This window comes from Brachyistius frenatus, unplaced genomic scaffold (assembly GCF_029030835.1).
Source record: "Brachyistius frenatus isolate BFR_SWC_R1_liver_20210118 unplaced genomic scaffold, ASM2903083v1 Contig_47, whole genome shotgun sequence".
Taxonomy (NCBI): Eukaryota; Metazoa; Chordata; class Actinopteri; family Embiotocidae; genus Brachyistius; species Brachyistius frenatus.
Genome location: NW_027210646.1, coordinates 1,205,379 through 1,221,639, shown reverse-complemented (window position 1 = coordinate 1,221,639; position 16,261 = coordinate 1,205,379). Strand labels below are relative to the sequence as shown.

Sequence of the window (16,261 nt, the reverse complement as noted above, 5' to 3'; positions counted from 1 at the left end):
TCTCTCCCCTCCCATGGTTCTCCCCTCCCCTTTCTGTTTCTTCCTCCCTCCATGTTATTTAGTCTCTCTACACCCACCCTTCTCAATATTCTGTACCTCTACGCTTAAACTAACATGTAAAGGGAACTTGAAAGACGGGTTTACTGCTCTTTTTTTTAAGAGCGATATACGCATTCTTTTTTTTTCTTGGCTATTTAATGTACTCTTTCTACATTTTAGGTCACCCAGACTTTGATCACAATGGGGGTGAAAGACCGCCCTCAGTGTTACTTTGATGTGGAGCTCAACCGGGAGCCAGGTAAGGAGGGACTTCCTTATCACTTTACAGGTGGGAGGATTAGTTAGTAATCATTAAAAAAAAAAAAAAAAAAAAAAAGAGAGATGCTTAGATTTTATGTTTGTAGTTTGTTGTTGTAGCGTTGGAGGTTTTCACTGAGGTTCATTTGGTTGTACAAAATGAAAGTGGAGCACCCAGTCACACATTGGCCTGGTCGACTGGTTTGCTATCAACCATATCTGTGCTGGAGGAATGTAATGAAGTTTAGACCTGAGGATGTGAGCAGGAACTATGTAAAGACAGACTGGACCATTTCAGTGGCCTTAGCTTTAAAAAAGGTAATTGGCTAATATTTGTGCTGAGGGGGGACAAAATGATTCCCCTTCACACTTGTGAGCATTGTGTCAGATTTGCTACCAGCTATGGAAAAGTTGTCTTTGTCTGAGCTTCACCACAGGATCCTTGTAATTACGTGCTGGAAGCCAATTAAAAGTGAGCAGTCTTGTAACTCTTGGGCTACTTAATTGTAATTCTTAATTATATTCCTGCCCTCGTAAAGATTATTCTCCTTTAGTTGTTTTCTGTAACTCAGAGTCATTATTCAAAATGCCTTATTTTATCTTTAAACATTCTTAAAACATGCTTGTTTTGTGTTGCAACGAGTTCAAGTCATTCTTCTTTTCTCTCTTTTGTGTTGTGCAGTGGGGCGCATTGTCTTTCAACTGTTTTCGGATGTTTGTTCCAAGACAAGTAAAAACTTTCTCAGTTTGTGCACTGGTGAGTAATGTTCACTCGACGTTGCGCTCAAATATCCTGCTTTTGCAACACTTGGAGCACTGAATAGTCAAATAAATACAGATTCAGTTTGAAAAATGTGATGTTATAACATGAAACTCTTTGTCGTATAATGAGTACAACCGCACAGTTGTTTTCGGGCTATGAACGTCCATAATAAAACCAACGGGGAGATACATTTCCAAAAAGTGAAAATGAAAGAAACACCACTGTGCTCCCTTCCCGTCTCTCGTCATTTAATATCTTGAGTAAATGCAGAGTGGCTGTGGTGTAAATGTTTCAGTGACAGACGGGGTCACTGCATGGATGGTGGTGGTGGTGGTGGTGAGGCGGGGGGGGGGGAGGATTGGTGTGTCGCCCAACGTATTTCATCCCCCAGAGCAGAGCAAATTGTATTGTAGAAGGTGGTCTGCAAAGAGATAGCCATGACTCTGCAAACAGGCAGCCGATCGATCCTCTCGAACGTGACGTGATGCTGGTGAGGGCAGACATAGGAGGCGGCAAGTTACTCTGTTCCTGAGCGTACGTCCAGCCAGTCAAGACAACGTGGGCGCAGTAATACAAACCGTTCAGCTGGTGCAGTTTGCTGAGACTCTCTCAAAGTGTCTTCTGTGTCCTTTCAGAACAGGGTCAGCTCGCACCGTAGGAAACCAAACCCTTGGAACAATGCTGAAGCCAGTGAAGCTAAATACTAAGAGATTAGCAACCTAAGCTGCCCATTTGATCAGCCAGCTCTCTCTCTGCTGAAAGCAACCTTAAACACATCAACACATCTAATTAAATCTCTGCCTCCATGTCTCTTAACCCCAGGGGAAAGGGGAAGGGGGAGTCCAGAGGGTAATAGCTTTGGGCCAATATTCTGTCCCCAGTCAGCGTGAGTCCAGTGGGAGATGTATTCATGAAATGTGCAGTCCTAAAGGGAGTTTTAAAACCTGGATGCCTGACCAGAGGCATATAGTTAACTGAAACCCACCACCAACTGTGTGGCTTTCAAGCCATTGTTGAGAGTAAACCCTCATGTGGGAACACAGTTAGGCACCCGGTACAACAAGAAGTCTTTACAGTAGCATCTCTGTTGAATGTTTGGTGTTTGACGCGAGCTCTGTTAACACACATGTGATTGCAGGTGAAAAGGGGACTGGGAAAATCACAGGGAAAAAGCTGTGCTACAAAGGCTCCACATTTCACAGAGTTGTAAAAAACTTTATGATTCAGGGAGGCGACTTCACCGAAGGTAAAATCACGCACAGCCAACTCGTCTACTTTGAAAGTGTATATTAAATCAAGTTGAGTGAATGACGTTCAATCAGCCTGTGGTCATATTCTTCCATCTTTTTAAACTGCTCGTTCTGTTAAATCTAACAAAACAGCTGCTGTGAAAAAGATTTGATTTGTTACTGGAAGAATTAAATGCTCTCTGGGGGGGGGGGGAAATTATTTTCAATAATAATGTTTTGCATGGTTTCACATCGAACAATTAATGACTTTAATTACAAGCAGAATTGAAATGGCTAATAAATGTGTGAAAGCTGTGAACATAGCGTGAAAGGGCACGACGGCTTTGTTGTGGGTGTTTGATGGCAGAAATCCAGCAGACTGTGGACTTTTTATTGAGTGCTACAGGCATTTAAAAAATGTGTCCTGTAAACTTACATTACCCACATCTTTTTTTCTTTTCTTTTCAATTTAGATGAGATGGCTTGTTTCTGTAACGTGATACAGTGTGTACACACAGTTATCAGGGTTTCATGTAAAGAAGCTGGAGTTTATTTATTTTCCTTGTTATTATCTGCAGGAAATGGAAGAGGAGGAGAGTCCATATATGGCGGCTATTTTGAAGGTATTGGGAATATCAAGTTATCTATTAAGCAGTCTAAATCGATATCTCATGAATGTGTATTTAAGTACCAAAATCTTTAGCCTGAGCATATTGTTGCATATTCCTTATTGTTGTAATCTTGACTTTCTTGTGATTTTTGTTTTGTTTTGTTTCCCTATGTATGGTTTGGTTGACCTTCACTTTTCCATTGTATAGTGCTGTCTTCTATCTAATAACAGTAGTGTGTTTTATCAAATCAGCATGGAGGGTAGGCATTCTCTTTACTGAAAGCTACAATCTTCCTGCCTAAAATTTTCAACATATTCTTTTATTTATAGAGTGGTCTTTTGCAAAATAAGAAGGTAAGAGATGTACACAGCTCAGTAACACCATGTCAACATCGTCCCCACCACCTTCCTCAGTCAGTCAAAGCAGTGCAAATGTTTGCAGCGGCGCAGATGCACATTTTATACCGAAGGATTTTCTGCCCAAACGGCTCCCCCTGTTAGTCCCCCAAAGCCTTCGGCTGCTCAAATGACTTTTTATGTTAAATATGTTGTATTTATAGCTACAGTACCATAAACATGAGTGCCACGTCGTGTAGTCGGATACAGACAGGTGGTTTTGCTCATTAGCGAGACTGTATAATGTACCACAGTGGAACGGATATATTTAGACTTACAACATGAATGGGTTTTAGGCCATTGGAAAGCTTTAATACATGCAGGTAGCATGATAAAGATCATTTTGTAATGATTTATACTGTATATTGACTATTTCAATATGCCCACGTATGATTTCAGCCTGAACAACGTCCTGGTTGTTTCATGTATTTTTATTCTATTAAAACTATTATACTTAATGTCGCAGAGGACCATTTTTCCAAAGCATCCCTAAAGTTTCTCGATTCATTTCTTATTGAATTATTTTAATTTCAGCATGCTTTGAAAATTATATTGCAAACTCTTGAAACTTGCTTTAGATAAGGTGAAACACAGATTTTACACCTTTCATTCTTGTCAAAGTTATGTTACATTGTAACTCCTAAAATGACTAAAATCAGCGGTGTCAGCAATTCTCTTTTTGAGATGTAACAAACCGTCCGGGAGAAATTGGCAGTTCTCCAATAACAAAGGTTAACAAAACTCTCTCTGCTCGCTCTCTGGTGAACTTGAGAGCAAGTTATGCTTCGTCATATTTGGATAATGTGTTTCCTCAGTGAGCAGCAGCATCTGTTTTTCTTTCCTTCCCTGTTCTGTCTAAATAAGTCGTGCAGACATGATTCTTGACTGCCTCGCAACCAAGTGTGCACTTGTTTACTTATTGTTCCTTCCTTCCTTCCGTAAATCAAATTCCGTATGTTTTATGGATGATCCTTGCTTGTTTTCTTTCTCCGAACAATCATAATGCAACTTTGACTAGAAAGGGGTGAAGGGTCATATTTCCTGTGGGTCCCCATGTAACGATGAAATGAACAGAAACTAATATGGTCTTCTTTGGAAAATGGTCTGAAAATGTAGCTTTAAATATACTGAACCACTGGTTTGGTGATTTAAAAAAAAAAAAAGATTTTTGCCCAAGAAAAACCTTTTTACAAACATCTGACTTTATGGAAGGGTAGGTTGGTGAGATGGATTTATTTGATTTTTTTTTTCCCTCCCTGAATATTTCCATTAACACGAATCAGAGAACGCACTCTGAGACCTGGATCCTTCTTTCTCTGCTCTCGCCAGACGAGAACTTCACTCTGAAACATGACAGGGCCTTCCTGCTGTCGATGGCCAATCGTGGGAAGGACACCAACGGTTCTCAGTTCTTCATGTGAGTAACTCTCAGTAAAACGGTTCTCTTTGCACCTTGAATAACCACATTGTTTAACTTTCATTCTTAATGAAGTCTGGTTTTGCTTTGTTCTTTTTTTTTTCTTTTCTGTTTTGAGACTGTAGAGTAGAATTTGTCATTGAGTGGGACCATCATCAGTCCCCTCTCTGTGTGCAGTTAGATTTCAAAGTGCAGAGAAACATTGGATTCATTCTTTTTTACCTACAAATGTGTTACATTTTTTCTCTTGCCGTTTTTGTGTAAAATTTACAGAAACTCTAGCATCCTGCTCTTCCAAGGTAATGTGTCTCAAAGGCTGTGTTTCTCTCTCTCCTGATTTTATTTATCATTCAGTAGTTTTTATATGCAAACATTCTGCACCGTACAGTGTTTATTATGCTTAAATATTTCACAACTGGCTCGAGGCGACTTATGTTATTTACCCTCGTAGTCACGTAAACAGGTCACGAAGTAAAACATTTCCTCTATGAATGAAAAAACCTTAAAACATGAAGAGGGAAATGTACATAGGCTATCTTTTTTTTTTTTTTTTTTTTTTTTACGAATTCATACGTAAAAATATGAAAATGTAATTTCCCACACTCTGTTGGAGTGTTTTTATTTAAAAAATAAAATAAAAAAATTTGCAATTAAATATCAGTAAACAAAAGGTGGTCTTGGAAATTCTGTAACTTTCATAGAGTTTTTCCCTGTGGCACAGTAGCACCCTCACTTTGTCAGAGTTATTTGTTATTCTCATTCTTTTCTCCATTTTTGTCCTCTTTTCATGACCCCACCACCGCCACTGCATGACTCCACACCTGGCTTACTGCTGAATGATCCACAAACAGCACAACAAAGACGGCACCTCATCTCGATGGGTAGGTTTGACCAAATTCTACAGTTATCATTGAAACATTGAAAATTGTCCTCACAGCTAATGGTGAACTTAATTCCTTAAAGCCCCTGAAAACAAGGCTTAAAAAGTATTTATCGTTTGATATTTTTAACCAAATAAGTTTGACAGAGTGAAACTATACTGAACTATAACATTGAGTCTGCTTCATCAGAACTGCGTAGGAGTGGTTTGATTGGATTTCATTGGCAGTGACCAAACACCCCACTCGCTGCCATCACATTCGTACTCTTAATATTGCTGCACTCGGACTGATGCAAAGTAGACTGACAGTAGACGGGAGAAAACAACCACGTATTCTAACGTTGGCTGCAAATAATGTGCTCATGCACGACACCCTCATTCTCACAGTAAGAAGTTGACTCGGAATAATGTGTTGTCTGGACCTTTGGATATAGTAAGATAATGTAATAGTTAATGTTGCTGTTTAGTTGTTAAAGGCCTGAATATATTTGCAGAGTCCACGTCGTCTTTGGTCTCGTCATCTCCGGCTTTGAAGTGATAAAGAAGATTGAGGGGCTGAAGACTGATTCAGCCAGCAGACCCTACGCTGATGTGAGAGTTGTGGACTGTGGACAGCTGATCACCAAGTCTGCAAATGATGGCGAGTTCAGTAACAGATCTACTTTTTCTTAAAAGTTTGGGTTAGCTTTCTTCTGGTATTCTGCTTTTTCTTTTTTCTTTCTCCTTTCTCGTCGTTAAATCTGATTAAAAGGCCAAAAGACGACCTCCTTACTTTGTCTGTGACATTTTTCCTGACTGAGATGTAAATCTTTAAAAACGGGTCACTGAGACATTCATCTTTTTAAAAAGCCTGAACAAGTGGGCACTGGAGATATTGCATTTGTTGGGGACCGTTTGTAGCTATGAATTTAGGCAGTTTCAGCATTTCCCATACGTAGGCTCGACTTGGGCGCCAAGGTTGCTCAAGAACCGCTGAGGTCGATAAAAACACTTGAATTCTACTTCTGGCATCAGATTGTCCTTTTTCACTTATTTATAACAAAAAAGAAACCTGTGGTCAAACACCTGCCTGAGTCCCACGTGCTGCGGTCACAAGAGTTTCTGTGCACGGCTGCTTAGCTAGCATCTACAGATAGCCTGCATGTGATGTGTTTCGGGATATTTGTAAATTGCAAGTATCAAATAACAAGTGAATTTGTTTGTTTTGGTCCTTTGAGAGTTATTGATTTAAAAAAAAAAAAAAAAAAAAGATTATGTGTTGCCACCCAGAAAAGTACAGTGTGGTGTGTAGAAGTTATTTTAATCCAAAAGTTGAAATAAATGTTATCCTTTGCTTTTCAGTGATCTATACACAAGGTTACACGTTTTCTCTTCTCCCTGGTTTGTGTGTCCAGTGAGGGATAACGTGTTGACTGATTGTAACTGGGTCATATTTTCTGCTCGTACTGTTGGAGGTTGACATCTGGATGCCAGACTTTTTCCCCACTGGCATTAGTATGGGGCGTGTAACCTGATCTTCTGTTTAATGAGGATCAGCGCGGCGATCTCTGCGGAGGTCAGTTGGCTTCAGCCAACCTGACTCTGCCAGGCCTGCTTTCATTGCCTCCGACATACCGGGAAGAATCAAACAAAGCCTGTTGTGGCAGAGTCATACCACCCTGAAAATGACTCCTGGCATTTGAAGATTCCCTCGTGCTTTATTTTGACTGATAATACAAGTGTCGTTTTCTTAAAAATTAGCACGTTTCAATTAAATGACACCCGTTCTGTTATATTTCTTCCTCCAGTGCTTGAAGGCAAGCGGAAAAGAGCCTCCTATTCTGCTGACTCGGCCCTCAACTCCCATGACTCGTCCTCTCAGTTGTCCTCCTCGGTGGAGTCTGAAAGTGAAACAGATGAAAAGCACAAACATCACAAGCGCAAGAGACATGCGAAAAGTAAACGGCCTAAAAAGAAAAGGAGGGAATCGAAAAAGGAGAAGAACATGGATGTTCCGCCTTCCAAGCAAAGGTAGTTTTAGTCCTTGTTCACGCTCACATTTTAAACATGCTCATATAAATACTCGCATGCATGTTAACCTACGTCGTCACAGTTTTGATCCAGTTTGCTCTGTATAAATAAACGTGCCAACATGAGTCAGTGACAACTTTAAGCGACAAAGCTTGTTTTTTTTTTTGCATAGACACGTTTTGCATTGTCGTGTTGTTGTTGCTCTCACAGTCCTGTGGAAAGCGAGATGCTGGAGGCCGACGACGAAGTGGAGGAAGAGAGGGAGCAGGGTGGGAAGAGAGAGAAGCCTGTTGTTCGGCCGGAGGAAATCCCACCTGTGCCAGAGAACCGCTTCCTGCTGCGACGGGACATGCCGACTCAGGAAGAGAAAACGGAAATGTCAGTTTTAAGCTGGGCTTCATTCATATGGTGTTTTTAGGAATAGATTTTAACATCATAGACTTAAGTGATACCAGGTGTGAATATTTATCTTTTCAAATTTGATCTTTTCAGAGTTGAAAAAGAAAAAGCAGCTCTCTTGACCGACCAGAAACCAGCGGTGTCGAAGTCCGGACGGAAGATCAAAGGCAGAGGAACAATTGTATGCTCATTTTAACTAACGTCAGACATTGACAATATAATTGTTATTCTGCAAACGTGTGCAACTGACAATCCTGTCGTCATCTTTTTTTATACCTTTGCAGAGATATCACACTCCCACGAGGTCTAAATCGCGCTCCGCATCTGTGGAGGAACGTGGAAGTAGCGAAACTCCGCCACACTGGAGAGAAGAAATGAAGCGAACTAAAGTTTATCAACCCCCGAGCACCGAGAGGTGGAGCAAAGGAGACAAGTATGACTTAACGTTTTACTTCCTAATTTCAAGGGCCAGTTTTTCCTTTTATATTCTTTCATGCATCTTTTGACTTTAACAGATTGAATGACCATTCCTCAAGCAGATGGGACGACAGAAGCGACTCTGCGTGGTCCCGGTCTGCAGAGCGCTCCTCTGACCGCAGCTCCGAGGGGTCCAGCCAGCGCCGCCAGCAGAAAAAAGAGAAGAAGAAAGCCAAACACAAGAAGAAGGCCAAAAAACGCAAACATGGCAAGAAGAAGAGCTCGAAGAAGAAACCTCAAGAACCTTACCTGTCAGACGGTAAACACTCCGTGTCTTCAGGAAAGAAGTCCGGAAGATCCCGTTCTCCAACTCGTTCTTCCTCAAGTCCGCATCAATCGTCAACCAGGAGGAGGCGGCGGTCCTCGCTGTCTTTCAGAGATTCACGATCTTACTCAAGGTCGTACGCATCCAGTCAATCCAAATCTCGAGGGCGGTCCAGGTCTTACTCAATATCCAGAAGCCTTTCGAGGTCTAGAAGTCGATTTTTGTCTAGATCCAGAACTCACTCTTATTCTCAATCCCGGTCGAGATCCAGGTCAAGGTCAAAGTCAAGGTCCAGGTCCAGGTCCAGGTCCAGATCCAGATCCAGATCCAGATCCAGATCTTTGTCACCATCCAGAAAAAAGAGTTTATCCAGATCTCCAAGAAAGAGAAAAACAAGCAAGCCCAAACCAGACGTCCTGATCCATGTGGCTGAGAAGCTTCCGGAGAGCAAAGCCACACTTGTCACCAGACTGCCAGCAGTCCCTGTTCCTGAAAGTGTCCCTGTGATCCCGCTGAGCGACAGTCCTCCTCCCTCACGCTGGAAACCAGGTCAGAAACCCTGGAAGCCCTCCTACATCCATATTCAGGAAATTAAAACTAAAGTAGCGCCCAGTAACGTTTCCTCCACTGGGAAAGGAGTTGATGGTGTCACAGAAAAACCTCAGACTTCAGTCACACCTAAGTCTTTGCCAGGCGCCTCCAAAAGCCACAAAGCACACAAACCTGCACGGCGCTCCCGCAGCAGGTCGTCCAGAAGCAAGTCCTACAGCCGTTCGTACAGTCGCTCGAGGAGTAGAAGTTATAGTAGATCCAGATCCAGATCCCCTCATCGGTACAAGAGCCGATCGGACTCTGAAAACTCCCAGAAAACAAACGGCAACAAGAAGAATTCATTAGACAAGGAATGGAAAGAGTACTACAGCTCTCTGAGGAGGATAAAAAATTTAGATAAGTACATTTCACTCGCCAGTAGTCAAGATGCCCACTCGGGATCAGAGAACAGGACAGGCAGTGAGCGGAGTCCTGATATGAGTGTCCCAAAGAGAAGTGTCTCTGTGGAGGAAGAGAAAGGCAGCCCACAGGAACCTGAGACAAAACATTACAGTTCAATGCCAGCGGAGGGCTTTTACAACAGGTCTGAATGGGATAGTGACAGTGATAAAGTGAGCCAAAGCAACAGTGCTGTCCCATTAGAAAAGCAGAAACAACTTGTTCAGGCTAGTGAATTCCTCGACAAGAAGTTGTCTGTCCTCATGGGATGGAATTCAGACAGTGAGTCTGAAAACGTAACGGCCAGGACTTTAGCCATATCTGAAAAAGAGGAAGGTGAGGCCAGTTCAGAATCAGATGATGAGAATTTCAGAAAGACATCGGAGGCGGTAGTTGCTCCGGCAGTCACCGGTCAGTTGGAGAAAAGCCCTGAGAAAGCCGCAGGGCCCGAGAAGCACAAGAGTAAGAAGAAAGCTAAACGCAAGCATAAACGTAAAAGGAGAAGAGAGAGTAAAAGCGGTTCCCATCACAGTAAGGACAAGGCCAAGAAATCTAAGAGAAAGCATCAGAAGCTGAAAGAGACTTTTCACTGGCAGCCACCTTTAGAGTTTGGAGAGGAGGAAGAAGAGGATGAAGCCAGAAGGGAAAGACACAGTTCTTGTAGAGTTGTAAATCCTGGCGTAGATATCCAGAACAACAAAAATCAAACCTTAACCCGCTTAAACAAGAAAGAAGAAGAAAGGGGTCAACGGAGGGCAAAAGAATGTATCAACAAAAACACAAAACACACTCAGCCTCATCTGGAGTCAGCCAATAGACACAGTGCCAGCAGTTCCCACCTGTCCAGCATCAAAGAGCAGCAGTCATTAGATGATATGGACATTTGTACCCCAGAGCACGATGTAGACATTTTTGAGCCTCCAGTCACACATGATTCAAACGACAACGCCCCTGAATTAACCCTAAAATCTACCTCGGAGTCCTCGGATATGGGAAGTGGTGATGGTGTTTTACCTCATATCAAAGAACAGTCTGACGTTACTGCCACAACAGCAGCCGGTGGGCCGCATGATGAAGCGACCACCGGCAAACCTCAAGCCGCTGCAGTTCATTTCAAGTGGAGGCCACTGAAAGGAATGGGAGCGCTCCAAAATGTGAATGTGCCGCCTGTCACGGCGAAAAACAACCAGACTCAAGAGACCCAGACCGTCAACGCACAGGGAGTCCGAATGGAGATAAAGAGCAACAGCCGGGTCCGACCGGGATCTCTGTTCGATGAGGTCCGCAAGACCGCACGGCTCAACCAGAGGCCAAGAAACCAGGAGAGCTCGAGCGAAGAGAGATCCCCGTCTGCGGGAAAGACCAGGGGGCCGTCGCGCACACGGGCCCCGAAGGAGTCCAGGTCCGGGTCCAGGAAGTCTCGCTCCGTTTCCAGTCACCGGTGCCGCTCCAGGGGTTGGTCCCGCTCCTACAGCAGGTCCAGGAGTCGATCCCACAGCTCCAGCTACTCCTCCAGGTGGGGGAAAGATTAAATAAAAGGAGCACGAGGGCAGCATCAGTAAATCTCTTTTAGTCTTAGATCAAGATTGTTGTGAAGTAATAAACGTGATGGATGTGAAGCATTTAGTGGAGGAGCTGAGTCTGTTTCTGCGATGCGCAGCCTTTGTGTTAGCGCGGGCGAAATGTAATTTAAATATCAATATCGTCGTTTCAGGAGCCGAAGCAGGAGTCGAAAGAGACGTGGGAGAGGACGCTCGCGCTCTCGCAGCAGCACATACCGGAGCTACAGGAGTCACAGGTGCACCTTGAAACTCTTGATTTAATCATCTGCTGAGGAAAATGAAGTGTCCCGGTGGGGAAATGGTTCCTGCTAAAGCCATTAGGAACTACATAGAGAAGGAACCTTGGAGCTGCTGCGCCGGCTTCAGTGTCAAACTCCTCAATTGATATTCCAGCCACGCAGATTGTGAAGCAGTCGAAAACCTCTCCGTCACGTTAAAACGGGTTTTTAACGTACACACAGTCTCGCCACGACCTCCCATTGTGTGTTTCATCATCAATAATTAACCACCTTGAAGTTAAACGTGTGTATTTTTCTCTTCTTCATCCCATCAGCCGGACGTACAGTAGAAGTCATTCCAGAACTCGCTCGTATAATCGCCGGAGGAGGTCCAGGTCTGTGAGAATGTTCTGTTATTTATTTATTTTTTTTATGGAAAGGAACACTGAGCAACATTAAGCTTTGATGTAAACAGCATTGCGTGTGAAGTATATGGAAATGAAAACAAACACAGCAGTCTAATTTGATCTTGATAAAAGCCAGTTGAGGAATCTGACGTGTATCCTGCAGAAGTGTTGAAATAATGTTTTTACACCTGTCTGTTGATGAATCATTTGGGTTATATGATAGCAAGGTAACGGTGAATCCTGAGTAATACACATCATGCAAATGAAGGCTTTACTTGATTAATTAATTAATTAGTCAGTTGACAGAAATATTTTAATATTTTAAAACACACTCAGAGCTTCTCAGTTGTGAAGATTTTCTGCTTTTGTCACGTGACGGTAAAATCAATATTAGGTCCCGGATCAGACAAAATAAACTCTTAAAAAGGGCTTTAAGAATTTGTTGGACACTGTTCATGTTTTTCTTACATTTTAGAGACTAAAAGATCAATTTATTAATTGAGGAAATCATCAAATCAATTAGTTGGTGCCCTAAAAAAGATAATTACTTAAACATAAAACAGACCGATAAACAGGACAAAAACGGTTTCTGCGGGTCTTGAAAAGTCTTTAAGTGTTGAATTAATTTTCATTAAAAAAAAGACCTTAAATTTCATACTAAAGTTTTAGATACGTTTTCTTAGCCGCTGTATATTATTTCTAAAACGTTTTTCTGTTTGATTCCCGGCGGTCAGGAGATGTTACTTACTTACTTACTTACTTACGTACATACTGGAATTTAAATAATTTATTAGATAGATTGATTAATCAATCTATCCATGGCACCTGTTTCGGCCCAGTTAGCATTAAGTTAATAATGTATGTAATTGGATTTATTGTTGTATGCCACTGGGAAATAGTCAAAACACGTTAATATGATGAGTAATTCTCTGCCATTTCGTCCTTTTTTGGTTCTGCTTTGCTGTCATACTTCGTTATTTTGTCGAATTACTTTCGCTAAACAGATGTGAAGTTGTATTCTTTGTGGTGCTGAAAAGCTTTTAAATAAATCTTAAATGTATAAACGGTGAAGCCTGCAGAAAACTCTAATTACATCCTTATGAGACTATATATGTTCATATGTCTTCAATAAGTCCCGATGACCAACATACCAGGACTCCTTTTTTTCTTTTTTTTTTTTTTAAAAATATGTCTCTACGAACCAGGTCACTTTGAATCAAACCGACTTTCTGTAGAAATTGCCAAAGTAACACGTCCGTTGTCATCCGGCTGTTTGTTAACGCAGGTCGGACTCCTATGACAGCTACTCCAGTCGGAGCCGCAGTGCGAGCAGGAGGCGAGGGCGCAGACGAAGTGACAGCTACAGGAGCTCAGACCGCCGATCCCGGTAAGACCGTCTTGCCCCCCCCCCCCTCCCCAACGGACACCATAACATAATGTGGCAGGTCCCACTTCAACCTTTTTTCCAACCCCTCTCTGGTCTCTGCGTCCCGCAGCAGAATGTGAGATTGTGGTTCGACGCCAAGACGCGCGCTTCAAAATGCATTTCAAGAAGCACGTCTGTGCTTTTTGCTTCGTTCACGGTCGACCATTAAGCTTTATGGACTGACAAGACTTGTTTTCGGCCACGGATGTATTCCCACGGCCTCCCGTCCCCGCGCGTGTGACGATGTGCGCGGTGGCTGAGGGGTAAAATATTTCCCCGTTATGTCTGTTCAGGTCGTACCGCTCCTCCAGCCGCAGCTCTTCCAGGAGTCACAGCCGCAGCAGCCGCTACAGTTGAAGCTCGGGCAGCCCGGCGGGGAGGAGGAGGAGGAGGAGGAGGGGGTGTTCACCTCCGCACAACAACAAGTACTCTCCTACTGGCAGACGAGGAGGCGTTATATTCCATCATGTTTCCAGGTTAATACTTCAGTCGTGAGCAAATGAATGTAAATACATAAACCACTTTACAAGCTTGCACAAAGACAGACCTCCCTCTTTCAGGGGCCGTGTTCAAATCTGTCGACGCGACGGAAACGTTTTATGTGAAATTGACGCTGTGCTTACTCCAAATATACAATAATGAAGCTGTAAATAATTTAGATTATTGTATATTTGTGTATTCTTTTTCTACTTCTGCCTTTTTCTACACTGAAAAGTAAAAATGTTCAAGTGTCTCATCCTCTCAGCTTCGATGTGTTCGAGGAGTCAATGGGTTACTAAGTCTAAGGTCATGCCTTAAGTTTTCTCACAAGAAAAGTTCACATTGAATGAAAAATTATTTGTTTTTGTAACTTGTTTATTTTCTCCATTGCTTTTATTACGTTACCATGAATGTTAAAACTGTACTCAAAGTTGAGTTTTTATTCAAGCTGTCACAAATGTTTACACTTAATAAAAAAAAACACCACATCTCAAGTCACTGGGTTTATCCTTTTTTTTTATTAGTTTATTTAGTTTGCTTTATTAGTTTACGAACCTCACGTGTGTCTGAAGTGTTTGTACCCGTACGATGGCGCCCCCTACCGCTTCATTTAGAACTGCGGCGTTTGTAAGTCCATCCAGTTATCGCTCCACGGTGATGTGTTAATTGTGGCAGATGTACGTCCAGCAGTTATCTTACCGATTAAAGGCTGCACTGTCATGTTTTTGTATTACATGTCATGCAATTAGAAGAATCAGATTACTACACGACTATATTTCCACTCTCTTGATTAGTGCACTTTAATGGAATTAGAAAAAAAGAGACGACACCGTGATTAAAAAAAATTTCCAGACCTAATCGCTGATATTTGCAGGAGTTGTGCTGCTGTGTGAGCGCCTGTCTTTTTATTGTGGGAGATTTGTGAGCTGCATGCAACAAACCAGAAAGTGTCCGTCGGTTACAGATTATAATAAGTGCTACATTGTCCACATTTTTATCTGCATGAGCAGGAGTGCAGGTGGTGAATACATTCACTGTTCAGGCCTGTTTTGTGTGGACGACCTTCAGTACAAATCAAATTTCAGTTCGTGGCACTTCATCAAAAGCTGGAAAGGAGCAACATGTTTACAGTTTTATACCAAAATATTTTTTGTAATATAATTTCAGCAAAGTTTGCAATGGGTAGTTATTGTGATGTGAAGGTATATTTTGAACATGTTAAATAACAGTGAAGATGATGGCAATGGAAACCTGTGGAAAGATAAGTCGAGATAATAAAATGCATAAAAAAGTAAACAATCTATTGTTTATAAATTATTCAAAAATATATAAAAAATTATACTCGTATAATAAATATTTTCATCTCTTCACTCCCTGAAGTGAAGAAAGATTACATCACTTTTGATTTAATCTTCCTACCTGTCCTGCTCGGGCTTTTGTTTATTTTTCATTTGTGTAGGTGTGTGCGTGTTTATATATAATGTATATGTTTGCCTTCGTGGACGTGAAGGTGTTCGCTGCACATGGACCGAAGTGGGATTTTTCAGGGTTCTTTTCCAAATGTGGGAGCTTCACTTGAGCTCAGCCTGACGTTTCATTAAAATCATTAGCCTGCTGTCACTATTCATCAAGTTTCCCTCTCTTTAGTTTCTGCTTGTCTGAAATATTAAGCAGAATCTGAAACACTGAGCTGTTTTTAAACTACACCAGTTTATCACACTTTCACATACCATCCATTCATTATCTATACCCGCTTTATTCTGAACAGGGGCACGGGGAGGGGGGGGGGGCTGGAGCCGATCCCAGCTTACTATTGGTGAAGGCAGGGTACACCCTGGCCGGGTTGCCAGTCCCATCACAACACATAGAGACAGACGGAAACAAAGACCATTCACGCTCTCCTTCACATCTAAGGGCAATTAGTAGAATCACCAATTAAGATGCATGTTAATTAAGCCCGAGATGTTTTTTGGATGGTGGGAGGAAGCCGGACTACCCGGAGAGAACCCACGCAGGCACAAGGGAGAACTTGCAAACTCCACACAGAAAGGCCCAGGCCCGGATTCAAACCCAGAACCTTTGTTCGCCGTGGGGCAACAATGTTAACCGCTTGCCGCCCAGTTTCACATACTGTGGTGTAAATACAAACTGGCACTATTTGCTGAATGTGTTTTAAAAGTAAAGGTTGACTTCTCAGTTCCTCTTGAGTGGACATGAAGTGTTTATGATTATATCCTGCTCAGGATTTAGTGGCAGTGACGTCCAGGGATCCTTATGGGAGCCACGGGACGAGGCTGCGGGGCCCTGAATGTCAGGAAATCTGGAGGCTCTGAGTTTTTGCAGGAACCAGGACATAAAATCAATAATTAGCAGATTATATTTCATTTGTAGCCTTTGCAGATGTGGTATTGATCTTGTCATCTCAATCAAGAAAG

At 42.3% G+C, this 16,261-nt stretch overlaps 1 protein-coding gene across 2 annotated transcripts; it reads left to right on the top strand.

The window, feature by feature from the left end:
- Positions 1 to 219: 219 nt before the first annotated feature.
- On the top strand, positions 220 to 14,320 carry nktr (natural killer cell triggering receptor). Of its 2 annotated transcripts, XM_069703572.1 has the most exons (16): positions 220 to 298; positions 980 to 1,054; positions 2,199 to 2,306; positions 2,868 to 2,912; positions 4,625 to 4,712; positions 5,564 to 5,593; positions 6,087 to 6,232; positions 7,380 to 7,602; positions 7,813 to 7,980; positions 8,095 to 8,182; positions 8,286 to 8,434; positions 8,541 to 11,249; positions 11,448 to 11,531; positions 11,849 to 11,908; positions 13,206 to 13,307; positions 13,640 to 14,320. In XM_069703572.1, exons 1-16 carry the CDS (start codon positions 241 to 243, stop codon positions 13,701 to 13,703), a joined length of 4,197 nt encoding a protein of 1,398 aa, XP_069559673.1. In that variant the 5' UTR covers positions 220 to 240; the 3' UTR covers positions 13,704 to 14,320. The 2 variants fall into 2 exon arrangements, with proteins under 2 accessions (XP_069559673.1, XP_069559672.1); XM_069703571.1 differs by lacking the exons at positions 220 to 298; positions 980 to 1,054; positions 2,199 to 2,306; ... (1 more) ...; positions 4,625 to 4,712; positions 5,564 to 5,593 and having other exon boundaries at positions 6,154 to 6,236; positions 8,517 to 11,249.
- Positions 14,321 to 16,261: the final 1,941 nt, after the last annotated feature.

Excerpts from the sequence above, each read along its gene's own strand:
- nktr (XM_069703572.1), top strand. The coding sequence starts at position 241 with ATGGGGGTGAAAGACCGCCCTCAGTGTTACTTTGATGTGGAGCTCAAC. Across the intron at positions 8,435-8,540 it reads AGGTGGAGCAAAGGAGACAA|ATGGGACGACAGAAGCGACT; the intron begins GTATGACTTAAC and ends TTCCTCAAGCAG. Across the intron at positions 11,250-11,447 it reads AGCTCCAGCTACTCCTCCAG|GAGCCGAAGCAGGAGTCGAA; the intron begins GTGGGGGAAAGA and ends TCGTCGTTTCAG.